The sequence below is a fragment of the Nilaparvata lugens genome, chromosome 12 (genome assembly GCF_014356525.2).
Source record: "Nilaparvata lugens isolate BPH chromosome 12, ASM1435652v1, whole genome shotgun sequence".
Classification (NCBI taxonomy): Eukaryota; Metazoa; Arthropoda; class Insecta; order Hemiptera; family Delphacidae; genus Nilaparvata; species Nilaparvata lugens.
The window spans coordinates 30697284-30717116 of NC_052515.1; the positions used below are offsets into that span (position 1 = coordinate 30697284).

At 33.5% G+C, this 19833-nt stretch overlaps 1 protein-coding gene across 1 annotated transcript in view; it reads right to left on the reverse strand.

The window, feature by feature from the left end:
• LOC111044132 overlaps positions 1–9649 on the reverse strand; it is a 100475-nt gene extending 90826 nt beyond the window's left edge. Inside the window, 1 exon segment of the mRNA XM_039438558.1 lies at positions 9571–9649. Within this exon segment, the coding sequence (XP_039294492.1) occupies positions 9571–9649 (79 nt within the window).
• Positions 9650–19833: the final 10184 nt, after the last annotated feature.

Genomic DNA, 19833 nt, shown 5'->3' on the forward strand with positions numbered 1-19833 from the left:
ACTATCTCTTTCTCGCTTTGCTCTGTAGCCAGATCGTCTTTCAACAATGCAGAATTTATGATTATCAAATAAAATATTCCATCATAGCTATTAAAATTCTTTATGGAATTATTGAAAATTATAACTTGCTTTATAAAATATAGTAGATTATTTCAAACGAGAATGAACAGTTGATATTACATCAATAAACCTGTATCAGCTACCGTCTATAGAAGGCATTGACAAGACAGAGGATCGGCAACGTTGTTCACCTATCTTTCTCCACTGCCATTATAACGTGGACTTCACTATAGAAGACTAAAAGCCGCTCCGCGCTACATCCCCTTTAATAGAGCCCAATATGTGGTACCAACCTTCAAGTCAAATCTTGAAATCTGGTTTGCAAGATTTGAGGTTATGTAGACCAAATTTCCAAATTTAATTCATTTCAAACAAAAAAAACAAAAACATCTCAACCATTCACCATCTATCATAATCCAACCAAAATAAGTTTCTCATCAAATTATGGGCATACATAATAGTCATAGATTCAAAATAATAGAATTATTTTATAAATTCACTCACCTAGTTCTTGAAACCCCGTGAACGAATTTGACAATTTTGTATTAAAATCGTATTTCACGCGAGGAAATAGCCACTGAACAGTCAATTATTGATTATAGAACGATAATTAACTATATTTGAGCCACTTAACGTAATCTTGGAAGATAGTTCATCATAATAGTGAATTAAATTGTGTTTCTTTTCTGGCTCAAAATTTTGCAAAATTACTCAAAATTTCCAATTTGTAGAGATTGAGTGAATATTTTTGTTTTTATCAGTTTTTGAATATCAAAATTCAAAATTTTTAGTTTAGTCATTAGTTTGAAGAGGAAATTGGACTTTTTGAAGTGAAAGTGAAATCTTAACTTATTTTTTTGAAACTTTTTTATAAAAATTTGGGAGAAGACAGTTTTTGGCTATGCCTGTTGTCTTCTCCCAATCATATTATTTATAGTATTATAATCATTATGATCTGTAATTACCAATGAAATAAAAAATAAATAAATTCACGAGTTACGCAACAGGCCATAGAACTCGCGAAGGCTACGCGGAAAACTGACTCATTCAACCCTTTGTTGACAAAGATAGCAAGGTTTGTAGTGCGGCGTTCTTGAACCTATAGTGAGGTACACGTTATAATGGTAGCGGAGGAAGATGGGAGAACATTGCTGCCGATTTCTGCCTTTCTACTGCCTTCTATTGAGGATAACACTGATACCAGTATATCTGATGTAATATTAGCTGCTCATTATTGTTTCAAATGATCAATTATATTTTATTCGTCAAGAGTATATAACTTCAAATTATTTAATGATAATTCTTGAGTATATGAGAATAATATGTTGTTGATTGATTATAGATATCTGGATTTTTGAAAAACGATTTGGGACTTTGCAGGGGTAGAAAAGGGTAGCGCTATCTGCTTTGTGGAATGATAGACAAGGATAGCAACATCAATGTCAATCAAATACTGTCATTATAACGTGGACCTCACTATAGTTTTTGTGATTATGAGTTGAGAGTTGTAGAGTAAGTAATTTTGTTGAGTTTGATATGGATAACAATAATTATTATTTGAATAATTTATAATATAATAAGGGAGAGAATCGGCTTATGAATGTACAGGATAAGAAATCCACGGACGATGTATAATCACGTCTCAACTACTCACTGATTTGCATATAGGTTCTTATTCACCGAGGATAGTCAATTAGTCATAGGCCTGTTTTCAATTCTTCCAGATTTTAGTGGGACAGGTTTTCAGTTTGTCAAATTATTAATTAGTCCCTTCCTTCTTCTTCTTCATTTTCCTCTTCCTTTTCCGCCCTTAACCATCCTTGGTAAATCAAAAACCTTTATGCAAAATTTCAAGTTAATCAGTTGAGTAGTTTAGACGTGATGATGCGATTTGTGAATTTCCTATCGTGTACGTGTATAAAAAACCTTTTTATTATAAGCTAGAGGGTAGCCAATGTTCCGGAAGCTTATACGTTCCCACTAGGTTATAATAATAATAAAGGAAATGATTAGTTTATATACACGTAGGGGATAGGAAATTCATGAATGAGGCATCATCACGTCTCAACTACTCAATTGATTAACTTGAAATTTTGCATATAGATTCTTCTTAATTTACCAAAGATGATACATGAAAAGAGAAGAAGAGAAAGAGGAAAATGAAGAAGAAGGAGAAGAAGAAGAGGAAGGAGAAGAAGAAGGAAGAGAATAAGGAGTTTTTGAGTTGAAAATTGAAGCTTGAAACGAATTTCTCTACTGTTCTTACCAAACAGCTTAATAAAGAAGAATGAAATGGAAAAAAATCAGTAGACGGAATCAATAATAGATCAATTGATTGAGTGAGTACTTTATTCATGTAGATTACAATATATACTGGCTTATATACTTGAATACAATAGCTTAAAATACAGCAAAGTTATAGATGAATTTACATAATATAGGCTAAGAAAATAATTATTGAACTGCATATGATATGAAAAAGCAATTATTGGTAATAGTTTTAAATAATATTGTTATGCATCTACATAAATTGGCGGAGATTTGGACATATCAATGTCCAGTCTTCGGAAAGAATATTCAAAATATCCTTCCCACAACTCTCCACCCAATTCTTACCTGGATGAGAAATTGAAAGGAAATTAAATTAAGAACGAGAGTGGAGGATAAATGACGGAGAACACAAGAAATATTAAGAACGAGAAGGAAAATAACGAACAAGAAAAGAACAGAACAAGAAAAGAAACAAAGATGGAAGTAGAAAGACAGAGATTGTTCACCTTGACCCGTTGTGACCCCTGGCTAGATCGGCCACGCTATCTATATATAGTTACACCCACCACACTCAAATCTACATAGATATAACATAAATGCTATCTAGATAACTACATAACCGCTACATAGATATAAAATCATTGGAATAAACACACAGTCTGATATATATGATCAGCTTTTAACATCAATCTGACAGTGCTTCTTATGAATAAAACATCAGAGTTCCTATCCAAACAATACTGACACTTCAGAGTTGATATTACCATGCATACTCCTACAACACTATCCATATAACTTACATATCTATAGTATACAAAGTATTTAAGCATCACAGATATACAATCAATGCAAACAGCAGACAGCCTGCTATAGGCTAGTCAACTTCACTTTCTATTGTCAGTATTTCTTATGAATATAGCACCAACGTTCCCTTTCAATAAATGGGACAATTTGTAGTGAATTTCATGTTATCCATAAATAATGGAAAACATAACCTCTAAAATTGAGCGCGCTTTTTACCGCGCTTTTATTGTACCAATCAGGCTAACAGATTATAGTGAGGTTCACGTTATAATGGCAGTGGAGAAAGATAGGAGAACAACGTTGCCGAGCCTCTGTCTTGTCAATGCCTTCTATAGACGGTAGCTGATACAGGATTATTGATGTAATATTAACTGTTCATTCTCGTTAAAAATAATAAATTATTGACCGAGCGAAGTGAGGTTTAAGATTCAAGTCGACGGTTTGGCATTTCTCTTAATGTTTAAATGTTAGAATGTGCGCATTTACGGCGAAACACGGTAATAGATTTTCATGAAATTTGACAGGTACGTTCTTTTTAATTGCGCGTCGACGTTTATACAAGGTTTTTGAAAAATTTTGCATTTCAAGGATGATATAAAAGGAAAAAGGAGCCCCTTCATACGCCAATATTGGAGTAAAAATCAGACTATAGAATTATTCATCATAGTCAGCTGACAAGTGATTACACAGATGTGTGGAGAAGCCAGTCTATTGCTGTATTTCCATAAGGTCTATAGTTTCATAGTTTCAATCAGATACTTGTGGATGAGAATACTGCGTGAGGTCTATTGTTCACAGAACTACTAGTATTTTATTAAGCAAAAAATTATATTTTCCAATAATTTCATAATGAATTTTCCTAATTAAGATGAAATATTTTGTTAATTAATCATCAATTCTACATTTTTAAAAAACGATCTGGCTACAGAGCAACGCGAGAGGAGAAAGCGCTATCCGCTTTGTTAAATGATAGACAAGGATAGCAATACCATTACTAATCAAACACTGCCATTATAACGCGGACCTCAATATAGATACATAACCCCTACTGTATCATGGAATATGTTGATATGTTTATGTGTTCGTGTGTGAGTGAGTGGGAGAGAGAAATTAGAGAGAGGTGACAGTGTGAAGAGAGTGAGTAAGTGAATGCGTCATCCATTGAAAAATGTCAGCCTCGTGACTAAATAAAACGTTCTCACGTGTCTTCTGGTATCTTAGTCACGTGATCTTTTATTTCCGCGTGTATTTAGACAAACTGTCCGCGAAAGAACTCACATTATATGTATTACTATATTTATATTCTCCATGAATAATTTGGTCAACTGTCTGCTTGTATTCATTAAATTCAGGTATAACTGTATTTGTATTTCCGTCGAATTGTATACAGTATTTGAATATTTATTGCCTCTGTTTGCTTACATTCATTCTTATTTTATTTATTTTATTTTATTCATATTTTTAATTTATACATTTTGAATGAAAAAAAAGACTAAGAAATTGTCAAAAAACCACTACACAAAAAAAAATTTATACATTGATAAATATAATACCATCCTAGTAAGTACAATATTACTATAGTGAGGTCCACGTTATAATGGCAGTGTTTGATTAGCAATGGTATTGCTATCCTTGTCTATCATTCAACAAAGCAGATAGCGCTATCTCTTTCTCGCTTTGCTCTGTTGCTAGTTCGTCTTTCAACAATGTTGGATTAAAAATTGATTATTAACAAAATATTTCATCTTAATAATAAAAATTCATTATGAGATTATTCAAAAATATAGTTTCTTGCTTAATTGACCGAACGAAGTGAGGTCTAAGATTCAAGTCGACGGTTGGTATTTCCCTTAATGTTTAATTGTTTATATGTTGCGTATTTACGGCTAAACGCGGTAATAGATTTTCATGAAATTTTACAGGTATGTTCCTTTTTAAATTGCGCGTCGACGTATGTAGAAGGTTTTTGGAAATTTGGCATTTCAAGGATAGTATAAAAGGAAAAAGGAGTCTCATTCATACGCCAATATCAGAGTAAAAATCAGACTATAGAATATTCATCATAAATCTGCTGTCTAGTAGACTATAATACTACCCGTTCAAAAACATCGAACATCTTGAAAATGTATCTTTCCATCAACGTTAGTAGACAGTTGACTATAATACTACCCGTTCAAAAACATCGAACATCTTGAAAATGCATCTTTCCATCAATGTTAGTAGACAGTTGACTATAATACTACCCGTTCAAAAACATCGAACATCTTGAAAATGTATCTTTCCATCAACGTTAGTAGACAGTTGACTATAATACTACCCGTTCAAAAACATCGAACATCTTGAAAATGTATCTTTCTATCAACGTTAGTAGACAGTTGACTATAATACTACCTGCCAGACTCAATAAAAGTGTTCACACTCACATTCCGGGACGGCACGTCACGGTAGGACGTACGATAGGACAGTAAGCTCTATGTTTATTTAGGATTTTTTCTAGACATTATAAATTTAAAAATTATTTATTAATTTTTGAGAAAACATGACAACAGGTCAATGTAACTTACTGAGTGCGAGGTCTACTGTTCACAGAACTACTAGTGGAATATAATTGATTATTTTGAACGAGAATAAACAGTCAATATTACATCAATAAACCTGTATCAGCTACCGTCTATAGGATAGATAATATTTCATCTCAGTTATGAAAATTCATTATGGAATTATTATGGAAAAATATAATTTCTTATTTTATAAAATATAATTGATTATTTTAAACGAGAATGAACAGTTAATATTACATCAATAAACCTGTATCAGCTACCGTCTATAGGATAGACCGAGGATCGGCAACGTTGTTCTCCCATCTTTTCTCCACTGCCATTATAACCTGGACATAACTATACAAGCTTTAGTACATCTGTATATCCAGTCGTATATAAATTGAATAGGTATTATATAGAGCTGACAATAATGGATGAATATTTAATTCAATCAAGATATGTGAGAAATTCCTTTGGTCGGCTTCGTTTTGTGTGGGATACATGGATACATTATTTATTATTCGCGTCTGCTACATTTTATTCCTCTTCTTATTTTCTGGCCTTGACCACTAACCTGAATAGATTAAAATATTTGAAGTTTGGTTTTTGTTTGGTTTTGAAGTTTCATTATCAATCTATCTAAATTTGAAATTCTTTGTTTTTATTCTGATTCATAGTTTCAGATTGAAGATTGGTGTTGAATTGAAGTGAACATAATCTAGGCCTACATAATATTTGGACGATTTGTGACAAAATCAGGAAATTGAAGAAGTTTTTGGGCAATGGCCTGTTTTCTTTTCCGACTATTGTATGTTCGCTCTATCAATAATAAATAAATAAATAAAAAATGTAGTAGATACAATAAATTATTTTTATGTTATGTCCAGTAGGACTATGTAGCTGATACCCTTCATGTTGAATACATTATGACTAATATAATTAGATCAAATATTATAATCCATCATTTTGTTTCCTTCCATATTTCATCCATTTGACCTAAGTTGTTAAATTCCTAGTGTGCTATTATCACAAAAATTTGTATTCATTAATTTTCTGATAAACTGGTAGCTCTGTGAATAATAGACCTCGCGCTCAGTAAGATTACATTGAGTTTGTTATGTTTTCTCAAAAATTAATTAATAATTTATCAATTTAAAATGTCTAGAAAAAATCCTAAATGAACATAGAGCTTTATTTATTTATTCGTTTATAATACAAATAATATGAAATATGATCGGGATAAGCTTATCGTACCGAAACGTGTCGTCTCCCGGAATGTGAGTGTGAGCGCTGTTATCAGGTCTGGCTGCAACTATCTACAATGTTTATGGGAAGATACATTTTCAAGATGTTCGATGTTTTTGAACGGGTGGTATTATAGCCATAGACAGCTGATTTGATGGAATAATTCTATAGTCTGATTTTACTCCGATATTGGCGTATGGAGAGGCTCCTTTTTCCTTTTATATTATCCTTGGAATGCAAAATTTCCAAAAACCTTGTATATACGTCGACGCGCAATTAAAATAGGAACATATCTGTCGAATTTCATGAAAAATCTATTACCGCGTTTCGCCGTAAATGCGCAACAAAAAACATTTAAACAGTAAGAGAAATGCCAAACCGTCGACTTGAATCTTAGACCTCACTGCGCTCGGTCATATCAGATCCAATACATTCGTTCATTGTTTTCTTTCAATATTCTCATCCAATTTCTCCTAAGTTTTCAATTTTCTAGTGTTAATTGTATTATCACAAAAATTGTATTTATGAATTTTTCTGATAAATAAAATCATTATTTCATTAGTGTAAGCGCAGTATAATTTAGTATTTTGACTTTTCATGACTGTGTTAAACTGGCATGTGAGTCTTTTCACATTCTATTTGATGATTTGAAAAAGAATACATTTTCAGTTCAGCTTGTGGCATTCATTCAATGTTTCAATAGAGAAATGTCCAAAAACAACCACCAATTACATATGTTGTTTTCCCTGCTTTAACTCGCTTTAGTTATTTTACTCGATTTTCAAATAAAATTAGTAGATATTGTCAAAAACCACAGATTTATTGATAGTTAGAAAGGACCGGTTTTCGGTATTACACCATTGTCAATCTCTGATAAACTGAAACTGAATTACAAGAGCAGCAGAATTTATACTAGTACTGCGAGTACTGCTATGGTCAAAGGCATGGACACCTGCCATTCGCCCAGCTAGACAGTCTCCTCCCACTTAACGGTGTCACAAAATGGCGGCTTAGGCAACAGACTCGCCATGATAACAAAATTTACTTTCAATAAAAATAAATAAGAATCAAAACAAGTAAAATATGTAAAAACAAGTGAAAACAAATATATAAATACAAAAACTGTCGACTAATATATATGCTTACAATGTTATGATAAAACTAAATTCGTAGTGTTGTATTAGTTCAAATTTAAAATTCAAATTTATTCCACAAAAACGTACACAATACAAAATCAAAATACAAGTTCTCAAAAGCAAAATAACATAGTTATTAATATACATATTACACTGTATGAAACTGGTCATTTAAACTATACTGGGAATTTTCCTTAATCACTCTTGTTATTTCTAAAGCCTCTAGAATATTTAAAGATCTGCCTTTGTTATTGGCATGCAGAAAATCAACATTCTCCTCAACTGTGAACTTGTGATTATTTTTTTATCAAATGTTCTGTAAAGTTGGATTACCCATTTTGTTCATTCCAATCTCTGATGTATTACTCCAATTTCATATCACTAATTCATCTTTAAATAATAAAGGAAAGAACTGGCTTATACACGTATGGGATAGGAAATTCATGGATGACGCATCATCACGTCTCAACTACTCAACTGATTAACTTGAAATGTTGTGTATTGATTCCTAATTCACCGAGAATGGTTATAGGCCTATTCTGAATTATTCAGATTTTCAGTTTGTCAAGTTCTTAATCAGACCTCGATATAAGAGGATTGATCATTTTAAACGAGAATGAACAGTTAATATTACATCGATAAACTTGTATCAGCTACCGTTTGTAGAAGGCATTGCCAAGACAGAGGATCGGCAACGTTGTTTTCCTATCTTTCTCCACTGTCATTATAAAGTGGAGCTCACTATAGTCAAGTATAAAGATATCATTCTTTCGTAGAAATAGAAAGTTCACTATATACCATACATTGACATAAGTATTGTGCTGACTATAACCATAGAGAAACGATAGCATAAGTAGATATCCCATGGTATAGGGCGTTTATGCCTAACTTTTTACTGTTATCCAAGCCGATAGTTCACGTAGTTCTTTCCTATGCAGCTGTGTGGATGCTGGTAGTCTCTCACATTGTGCCGTTCATACACTATCACCCCAACAAAACAGTGAAAATTGACAATAGTCGACAGTAATCGGCTTGAGATAACAGTAAAGTTGCGACATAAACGCCCTATACCATGGGATATCTACTTACGCTATTGTTTCTCTATGCTATAACCTTAGTGTCCGGTTTCCTCATTAGGGAACTTTGGACTATATAACGGCGAGGTGGAACTACCCTTGGGTCTCCCAACCCCATTCAAAGCCATACGCTATAATAATAATAATAAGAATAATAATATAATAATAATAATAATATAATAATAATAATAATACAATATATTGACATATGATATATCACTTTATATTATAAAGTAAAATCCTGCAATATAATACTGGATTATAAAGAAATGTAGTAAAAATACAACATAATGCAGCAGTTCCGTACTATTAATACAGCTCCATAAATATTCACCATTCAACATTATATTGACAGATCTACTGAGCAAATCACATCAATCAAACGTCTTTAAACCAAAATTGATTGAAACTAGCCTAATCATGATAAATCACAATTACCTTCCTCCAGTTCCCTCATATTTATCCTCATTTTCATTTCCTCCTCATTCTTATCCTTCTTCGGGTGAACAACTTTCATTTGTTCATTCATTCATTCTAATGAATCCGAAGACATTGAATTCATTTAAATGACTTGAAAGACATTGATTGACATGACTTCAGGTAATCACAATGCAATCTCATGCAGAACTAGTTACTAGTCTTCTAATAAGTATTGTAGATTATTTAGAATACATATATTTCAGTCTATATATGAGCAAGTCTGGGTTATAGAATACATTTCAATTTCTGTGAGAGGACGTGGGTTAAGGAAGTGTTTTAGAACAGTGGTCTATGAGCTGTTAAACGTTTATGACTACCGTATTTTTTTAACACCAAGGTTGTAGTCAAGCATTCCTCGTATTCTAATTGTTGCCTTTTTAGTGTATCTGATATCTGCTGGAGCTTAACTCTTGAATGAAAATAATAGAGACTGTTCAGAGTTTAACTAACACATTCCTAAAAGTTTTTAAGTGTCTTATACATGAAGTGCGTTCATTGGAATTGATCAATCTATGGGTCGGTCTCCAAGCTCGGGATTTGGCTAAGTTCTAAACCTTCTAAAGCTGGAGTCAAAATTGGTTTTCCAAAACGGGGCGTAGTCCGCAGTCCACGTAAAATTAAATTTCGAAAAACTAGGAAACTGAACACAAAATAAAATAAAGAGAAAATTGTGTAAAGTTTCAGCTATTTTGAATATTATCAGGAATGTTTAATGTCGCCGAGTAAAATGTTTCCAATTATGAAAATCTGGTGTGGCGCACTCACACAACATTCCTTGCCGTTATGAAAATTGATCACCTGACGCTAGTGTTCCCGCGCATCTCAAGTCTACTATTCAAAGATTTGAGCCAGCTGGTGACAGGGCAATAACGCTGGAGACACACATGAGGTCTGCTATCTCTTCATAGTGAATGATTTAATAGAATCAACAATAATTTGCAATTGAATAATCACATTTTCTCGAATTTAGAGCTTATTTTCAATTTTAGGTGAAAATGTTACTGAACATTAATTGTAGAGATTTTCATGCTCAATCTACTCCACTTGATTTTTTTTTTGTTTCAATTGTATCTGAAGCCTGATAATTGGGAATCTATCTGCATTGATGGGGCGAAGCTCCTGAAATTTTTACAGATATGGGACTTGTGGCAGTCAATAGAGCTTATCAATGACTTTTTTAAGTATGAATTTGATCAAAATCGTTGGAGCCGTTTTCGAGAAAATCGCAAAAACACTGTTCTTGACAACATTTTTTGCCATTTTAGCCGCCATCTTGAATTGGATTCGTTCGAAATTGTTCGTGTCGGATCCTTATAGGGGAAGGACCTTAAGTTTCAAATTTCAAGTCATTCCGTTAATTGAGAGATGAGATATCGTGTACACAGACGCACATACACTCATACAGTTTTCAACAGAATTCAGCTGTTGTAGCTATGGTGAAAGTGATATTTTCGAGCTCAAAATTTAAGTTATTTTATTCCATATTTTGTGAATATTTGAAGTTTGGTTTTTTTAACGGAGGCTTCATTATCAATCTATCTAATTTGAAATTCTTGTTTTATACTGATTCATAGTTTCAGATTGAAGATTTGGTGTTGAAATTGAAGTGAACATAACCTACATAATATTTGGACGATTTGTGACAAATCAGGAAATTGAAGAAGTTTTGGGCAATAGCCTGTTTTTTCTTTTCCGACTATTGTATGTTCGCTCTATCTAATAAATAAATAATAAATAAATAAATAAATAAATACTCACACACACACACATACAGACCAATACCCAAAAACTACTTTTTTGGACTCAGGGGACCTTGAAACGTATAGAAATTTGGAAATTGGGGTACCTTAATTTTTTCGGAAAGCAATACTTTCCTTACCTATGGTAATAGGGCAAGAAAGTAAAAGCTAGAAATTGAACACAAAATAAAATAAAGAGAAAATGGTGAAAAGTTTCAGCTATTTTGGATTATCAGGAATGTTTAATTTCGCCAAGGAAGATGTTTCCAATTATAGAACTGAGAAATTATAGATTGAAAAGCCAATTTTCTGACTCCAGCTGTTTAAAGTCTAGAACTTAGCTAAATCCCGAGCTCGGAAACCGGACCTTTAATAATGTTCTCAATAGAACATATGAATAGATTCATATGTTGAAGTAAACGACACAATAAAGCTATAAATAACTTCACACGTTTTTGGACAATTTTTATCCAAATTTGGGAAAGGAACAGTTTTGGGCTTCAATAAATTCATATCAAATATTGTTTTATAATCAAATTAATCTTGTTTTGTTCAAATGTATATATGTTAAAGATTCATTAATTGAAGTTCCAGCTATTCTGTTCTCTTTTGTTATATAGTCCTTTCTCCCTTACATAATTGGTGGGAGGCATCGTGCTTACATATTTGGTGAAGGCTTCTCCCGCCGTTCCTCAGCCTGCTTACATATTTGGTTGAGTTTAGACTACATGGTTGAGAATTATATTATATCCATCAATAAATAAATCATTGACTTCAAGCAATTCTTCCCTTTATCACATACAATGTTTTTCCTTTATCACGGGCAAAAATGTTTTTCCGGCTCTCAATCTTTTCTAGTCCTCGGCCTACGGCCTTGGACTTGAAAACCGATTTCTAGCCGGAATAATCTCATTTTCTGCTCTAGATGCCTATTTCGCACTATTTTCGAAAAGCTGCGTTTACACCAAAGTTATTAGCAGAGTATTTATTTCTCCGTCCTTATAGATTCTATTAGATTGCACATAACTTATCATACACATGATGAACATAGGTGTTTGTCAAGTTCCGTTCATCCTAATAGAATCTATAAGGATTAAGTTATTAACATTTTGTTAATAACTTTGGTGTAAACGCAGCTCAACTACTTACATTACAGGAATGTTGTTAATATTGTTAATTTTGTCGAAAGTTTTCATGGAGAAATTATCATACACATGATGAACATATGTGTTTGTCAAGTTCCGTTCAATCTAATAGAATTTAAGAGCATTAAGTTATTAAGATTTTTGTTAATAACTTTGTTGTAAACGCAGCTTGAAGACTTCACTCTCTGATTGTATCCACTGCATATACTCAACTCATACAGTATTGTAGCAGTAACAAATTCAAGGCCACAATCTAGATTGTGGATTGAAATATTCAGAAAAAAATGAGTCGGCTGGGTGGAGACCTTGGACGGGATAATGTTATTGTTGAGTTGGCTGACCTGTGACCTGGCCTGCCTGCCTATTTCCTATGTTGCAATCGTCTATTATTCTTCAGTTCCCGCTTGCCAAGCTCTGTCAAGTCCTCCTCAAGTCCCCAGTAAGTCCTCCTCAGCCTGAACTTACTTCTCAAGCAGTTAAAGTTGAAAATTATTTTGTGTTGAAGATGGGCTAAAATGTGTTCCAGTCAAATCAAATAATTTTTTGTGTAGTTGAGAAGTTGATATTGTGGTAATTATTCATATTGAAATTGTCATAAATCACAGATTCATTAATACTTAGAAAGACCGGTTTCGGTTATTACCCCATTGTCTTACCCCATCAAACCGGTCTTTCCAAGTATTAATAAATTTGTGGTTTTTGACAATTTCTTAGTCTTTTCCATTCAAAATCAAATAATCTCTGTCCACAAAATAAGTAAATACAGCACCAGAGATAAAATATACATAGTGATTATTCCCAAGGAAGGCAACACGTCTGGGTTTGGGGAAAAGTCTAAATATTAAAGTCTAAATTTATAAATTATTTAAAAGTATATTAGAGTCCAATAAAATGTGTTAGAGACTGAAATGTGTTAAGCTGGGTTTACACCAAAGCTATTAGCAAAATTTTAATAACTTAATTCTTATAGATTCTATTAGATTGAACGGAACTGAAAAAACAATTTATGTTTATCATGTGTATGACAGTTATGTTCAATCTCATAGAATCTATAAGGATGGAGAAATGAACATTCTGTTAATAACTTTGTTCTAAACGCAGCTTCAGTTTCTAGAATGTGTTAGAGTCTAAAATAAGTTAGTTTAAACGTTCAAGTCGTTCACAATATTCTTCTGTATTCCTACCTACAAGTCTTTTTTGAATCCTTCTCAAGTAATTTAGTTAACTGCACGAAAATAGTCCGAAGGAGATTGGAACAGATGAAGCCCCCCACCAACTCAGCACTGAAAGACTTTGCTTATTATTTTGTAAGGTGTATTGGAAAATACTAATTCATTCTAATATTCTTGATGATCAGCTGTAGAAAAAGTTGATCTACTTTGATTTGCAACGTTTCACTAATCTGTTCCAATTTCCATCGGACTACCTTCATGCGGTTGACCATATATTATGAATTCCTCATAATATTCTAGTGATAAGCAAATAAGTGATTATTATACGATTAACAACTGTATCATATTTCTCATTGTTCTGAGTCCACACTGAACAAAATGTTCGACAAACATGTATGTTGAAACAGTTTGGGAAAATTTTATTGTTTGACAAACAATGTTTGCCCGTGGCCAGTGTGGAAACGTCACCAAACAAAATTTTTATTATGTTTGACAAACAATGTTTGCCAGTGGCCAGTGTGGACGCATCACCAAACAAAATATTTGTAAGCACTGAAGCTTTTCATGTTTTTATAGCAAACACTGAAAATGTTTGTAGAGATAGAATGTTTTTGTTTGACAAACAATGATTGTCCAAACTTTCAAAATGTTTGTCCCTGAGCCTTTCAACAACATGTTTGACGAACATGTATGTCGAACATTTTTTAGTGGGGGACCAGCTCAATACAACTCAAGTTCTATGTATATCACTCCTTAAGTCCCTCTGCAATTTATGTAGATGCATTATTAGCTCCATATACTACATAATTAGCTCCGCCAATTATGTAGATGCATAACAATCTAATTATTATCTATAGTTATTATATTACAAATTGCTTTTTCATATCATATATAGTTCATAATTATTTTCTTAGTCTATATCATGTAATTCATCTATATTTTGCTGTATTGTAAGCTATTGTATATAAGTGTATAAGACAGTATATATTGGTAATCTACTTAAATAAAGTACTCAATCATCAATCAATCAAATGATTCAGGATATTTTCAAATAATATCTCTACAGACAAACCCGGGAATAATCCAATTGCTAGTTCAATTTATCACTCACAATCTCACATCTCAGCTCCTTACACCATTATCCAATTAGCAGTCTACCTGATCAAATAAATTTAAACTCGTCCAGGAATCTCATAATTAACAATCTGATCTGAAATGTTTTACACATTGAATCATCAACGCATTCCAGGAAGAAAACAGAGTCTCTCAAGGCTGAAGCATTGAAGATAGTTTCGTTTTTTGTAGACATCAGTTGACATTTCAACTCTGTGACTATAGCTGTTAGAATCTCGTTAAACTGTAAGCATTCCATAGCCTGATATCAATGTTTCTCATTATTTTAACTCTCCGTTTAAACTGAGGTTTACTTTACATTATCAGAATTCCTTTCAGATATCAATGCTTCTCATCATTTTAACTCTCCGTTTGAACTGAGATTTACTTTAAACCATCAGCATTCCTTGGTTATAACATCAATGCTACCCATCCAATCGATGCTGAAAGTTTGAGGTGAATATCACAAGCATAGATGTGCACTTGAAAGGAAATCTTGTTGGCTATAAATTCTAATTAATCATCTAACTACTCTATACCAGAGCGAGATAAGATTATAGTGAGGTCCTCGTTTATTTATTTAGCGTATGGCAGTATACACACACATTTATAATAACAAAATTCGAAAAAGAAAACAATAGAAAATCATATATAAAACGAATGAAAATATCTTAGTCACTTTGACCTGGAATTAGAGGCATACTTCCCCGTATTTAAGTTGGCTATTGATGCTGGTTTAGCCACCAGGAAATCTTCATGTGCACCCGTGTATGCTGATCTGGGACACTCCTCCACTATGTGTCTCACAGTCTGGACTGCTCCACACTCACAGGTCCACGTTAAAATGACAGTGGAGAAAGATGGGAGAAAAACGTTGCCGATCCTCTGTCGTTCAATGTCTTCTATTGACAGTAGCTGATAAATTTACTGTTCATTCTGGTTTAAAAAATCAATTAAATTTTATTAAGCAAGAGATTATATTTTCCAATGATCTAATAATGAATTTTCATGATCAAGATGGAATATTTTGTTAGTTCAGTAGCAATTCTACATTGTTAAAAGACGATCTAGCTACAGGGCAAAGCGAGAACAGACTTTGAATCTTTTAGTTTTTCTTTATTTCTTGAGTTTTTCTCACTATAGTGAGGTCCACGTTATAATGGCAATGAAGGAAGATAGGAGAACAACGTTGCCGATCCTCTGTCTTATCAATGCCTTCTATATACGGTAGCTGATAAATTAAATGTTCATTCTCGTTTAAATTCATCAATTAAATTTTATTAAGCAAGAAATTATATTTTTCATTGTTCTAATAATGAATTTTCATGATCATGATGGAATATTCTGTTAATTAAGTATCAATTCTACATTGTTAAAAGACGATCTGGCAACAGAGCAAAGCGAGAAATAGATAGATATTTTGAAACAGGTTTATTGATGTCATATTAACTGCTCATCCTCATTTAAAATAATTATATTTTATTGAGCAAGAATAATTTTTTTCAATTATTTCATAATTGAGATGAAATATTTTGTTAATTAGCTATTAATTCTACATTGTTAAAAGACGATCTGGCAACAGAGCAAAGCGAGAAATAGATAGATATTTGATACAGGTTTATTGATGTTATATTAACTGCTCATCCTCATTTAGAATAATCATTACATTTTATTAAGCAAGATATATTTTTTCAATTTTCATAATTGAGATGGATTATTTTGTTAATTAATATCAATTCTACATTGTTAAAAGACGATCTGGCAACAGAGCAAAGCGAGAAAAAGATAGATATTTGATACAGGTTTATTGATGTAATATTAACTGCTCATCCTCATTTGAAATAATATTATTTTATTAAGCAAGAGATAATTCTTACTTACACTTGCCGTATATCATAGGTAAGGAAAGTATTGCTTTCCGAAAAAAATTAAGGTACCAAAATTCGAAATTTCTATACGTTTCAAGGTCCCTGAGTCCAAAAAACTGGTGTGTGTGTGTGTGTGTGTGTGTGTGTGTGGTGTGTGTGGTGTGGTGGTGTGTGTGTGTGTTGTGTGTGTGTGTGGTGTGTGGTGTGTGTGTGGTGTGTTGTGTGTGTGTGTGTGTGTGTGTGTGTGTGTGTGTGTGTGTGTGTGTGTGTGTGTGTGTGTGTGTGTGTGTGGTGTGTGTGGGGTTTGTGTGGTGTGTGTATGAGTGTATGTGCGTCTGTGTACACGATATCCCATCTCCCAATTAACGGAATGTGGGGTGTGTTTGTGTGTGTGTGGTATGAGTGTATGTGCGTCTGTGTACACGATATCCATCTCCCAATTAACGGAATGACTTGAAATTTGGAACTTGAAGTCCTTTCACTATAAGGATCGACACGAGCAATTTCGATCAAATGCAATTCAATATGGCGGCTAAAATGGCGAAAATGTTGTCAAAAACAGGGTTTTTCGTGATTTTCTCGGAAACGGCTCCAAACGATTTTGATCAAATTCACCCTAAAATAGTCATCGAAAGCTCTATCAACTGCCAAAGTCCCATATCTGTGAAAATTTCAGGAGCTCCGCCCCATCAATGCAGATAGATTCCCGAATATCAGGCTTCAGATACAATTGAAACAAATAAATCATTTGGAGTAGATTGAGCATGAAAATCTCTACAATTAATATTCAGTAACATTTTCACCTGAAATTGAAAATAAGCTTTGAATTCGAGAAAATGTGATTATTCAATTGCAATTATTGTTGATTCTATTAAATCATTCACTATGAAGAGATAGCAGACCTCATGTGTGTCTCTAGCGTTATTGCCCTGTCACCAGCTGGCTCAAATATTTGAATAGTAGACTTGAGATGCGCGGGAACACTAGCGTCAGTGATCATTTTCATAACGGCAAGGAAAGTTGTGTGAGTGCGCCACACCAGATTTTTTTCAATTATTTCATAATTGAGATGGAATATTTTTTTAATTAATTATCAATTCTACATTGTTGAAAGACGATCTGGCAGCAGAGCAAAGCGAGAAAGAGATAGCGTTATCCGCTTTGTTGAATGATAGACAAGGATAGCAAACAATACCATTGCTAATCAAACACTGCCATTATAACGTGGACCTCGCTGTAGTAAATAGGTACAGGCTTAGTGTGGTGAGGTCAAACTTTATACCGTTTATATTCTGATACTATTAATGAAGTAGTTGAAAAACTTAAGTTTTGAAATCCAATTAATCAACTAGTTACTACGCTATACCGGAGCGTGATAATATAGTGTTAAGGTTAAACTACACCGTTTATATTCTGGTATTCTATCAATGAAATATGTGAAAAACGTAGTTTAATGATCGTGATAATGGTGTACATCACCTGCCATAAGGATACACATTAGATTTTATGATCCATTCAAAATGTGGAGTTGAGCTGTGACAAAAAAAAACGAAATATAAAGGTGCGTACAGATATACGCGCCGCGAACATGAGCAATTCACTTTTAATCAGCTGACTATATCTGTATTTTACAGAAAAGTTAAGATACAGATATAAAAAGCTTGGCCTCAGCTGATTAAAGTGAATGCTCATGTTCGCGGCGCGTATATCTGTACGCACCTTAAAAACTGTTTTAGCTCATTAGAAATAACTGAGATTTCACAGTTATTAATGAATGGAGTATGACGCTCTTCCTGGTGATAATATAATTGAACCTCGATTAAATAATGAGTAATGAAAATTTACGGTTTTATCTTCAAGAGAATCTACGTTTGTTGAACGAGAATTTTAATGTTGAGTTGTAAAAATTTACGCATTTTTCATTGACAGTAAACTACGTTTGAGAATAACTATCATTGATAATCAAAAGGCTCATTAAATCTAACAAATAACATGGAATAAATCAGAATACAAAACATCATATTGGAAATTGATCATGAATAATTGATCATTACAAACAAGAATAAACTGTTTAAATTAGGTTACCAGTATCAGCTATCCTCTATAGAAGGCAGTGGCAGGGCAGACAGTCGGGAACGATGTTGTCCAATCTCTCTCCACTGCCATTATAAACGTGGACCTCACTATAATACAGTATAAAGATCCTTGGACACGCACTTTATCATCTTACGGATTTCATAGGCTCTCTCATTCTTTTGTCTAGGCTCTCCATCTATTTTATTCTAATTATTTCCACAGGATAGTGTAGGATGCATTAATTGCTAGAACGTATCTAACTGTTAGGGAAGTACAGAATCGGTATTTTAATTTGAAATAGCGGTTTATTCATCAAGGTAACGTCCAATAAGAGTTTTTATCTCGTTATTACGTCTGATTGTAGGTACAGTTATCATTACCATTCGTGATAGTAGATTCTTTATCATAGTTTCATTTATATAATTCTTGATTTTGTATTTTTTGATTCGATTGTCATGAATTTTAACGTAGGCTATATCCATCAAAGCAGGAGAATCGTAGAGGTGGTGGAGTTTCAACCTCCTCAGCATTTGTCGTTCTTCTTCTCTTTCACTCCTCTCCTCCTCCTCCTCTTCCTCCTCCTCCTCCGCATTCTCCTACTACTCCTCCTCCCCCTCCTCCTCATCATTCTCCTTCCCCACCTACTCAACTCCTTATTCTTCTCCTTCTCTTCCACCTGATCATCTTCCTTCTCCATCTCCTTCTTTTTTCCCTTGCCCATCACCTTATCCTTTTCTTTCTTCTCCTCCTCCTTCTCCTAACTTCTTTTTTCCTTCTCCTTGTTCATATCTTTATTCTTTTCCTTCACCTTCTCCTTCTCCCTCCCCTTTTCCCTCTCCTTCTCCTCCTCCTTCTCCCACACCTTTTACTTCTCCTTGTTCATCTCCTTATCCTCCTCCTTCTCCTTCTCCTCCTTCTTCTCCTTCTCCTTCTCCTTCTCCTACATCTTCTCCTTCTCCTTCTCCTTGTCCATCTTCTTCTCCTTGTCCATCTCCTTCTCCTTGTCCATCACCTTCTCTTTGTCCATCTCCTTCTCTTTGTCCATCTCCTTCTCCTTGTCCATCTCCTCATCCTCTTCCTTCATCTTCCCCTTCTTCTTCTCCTCCTT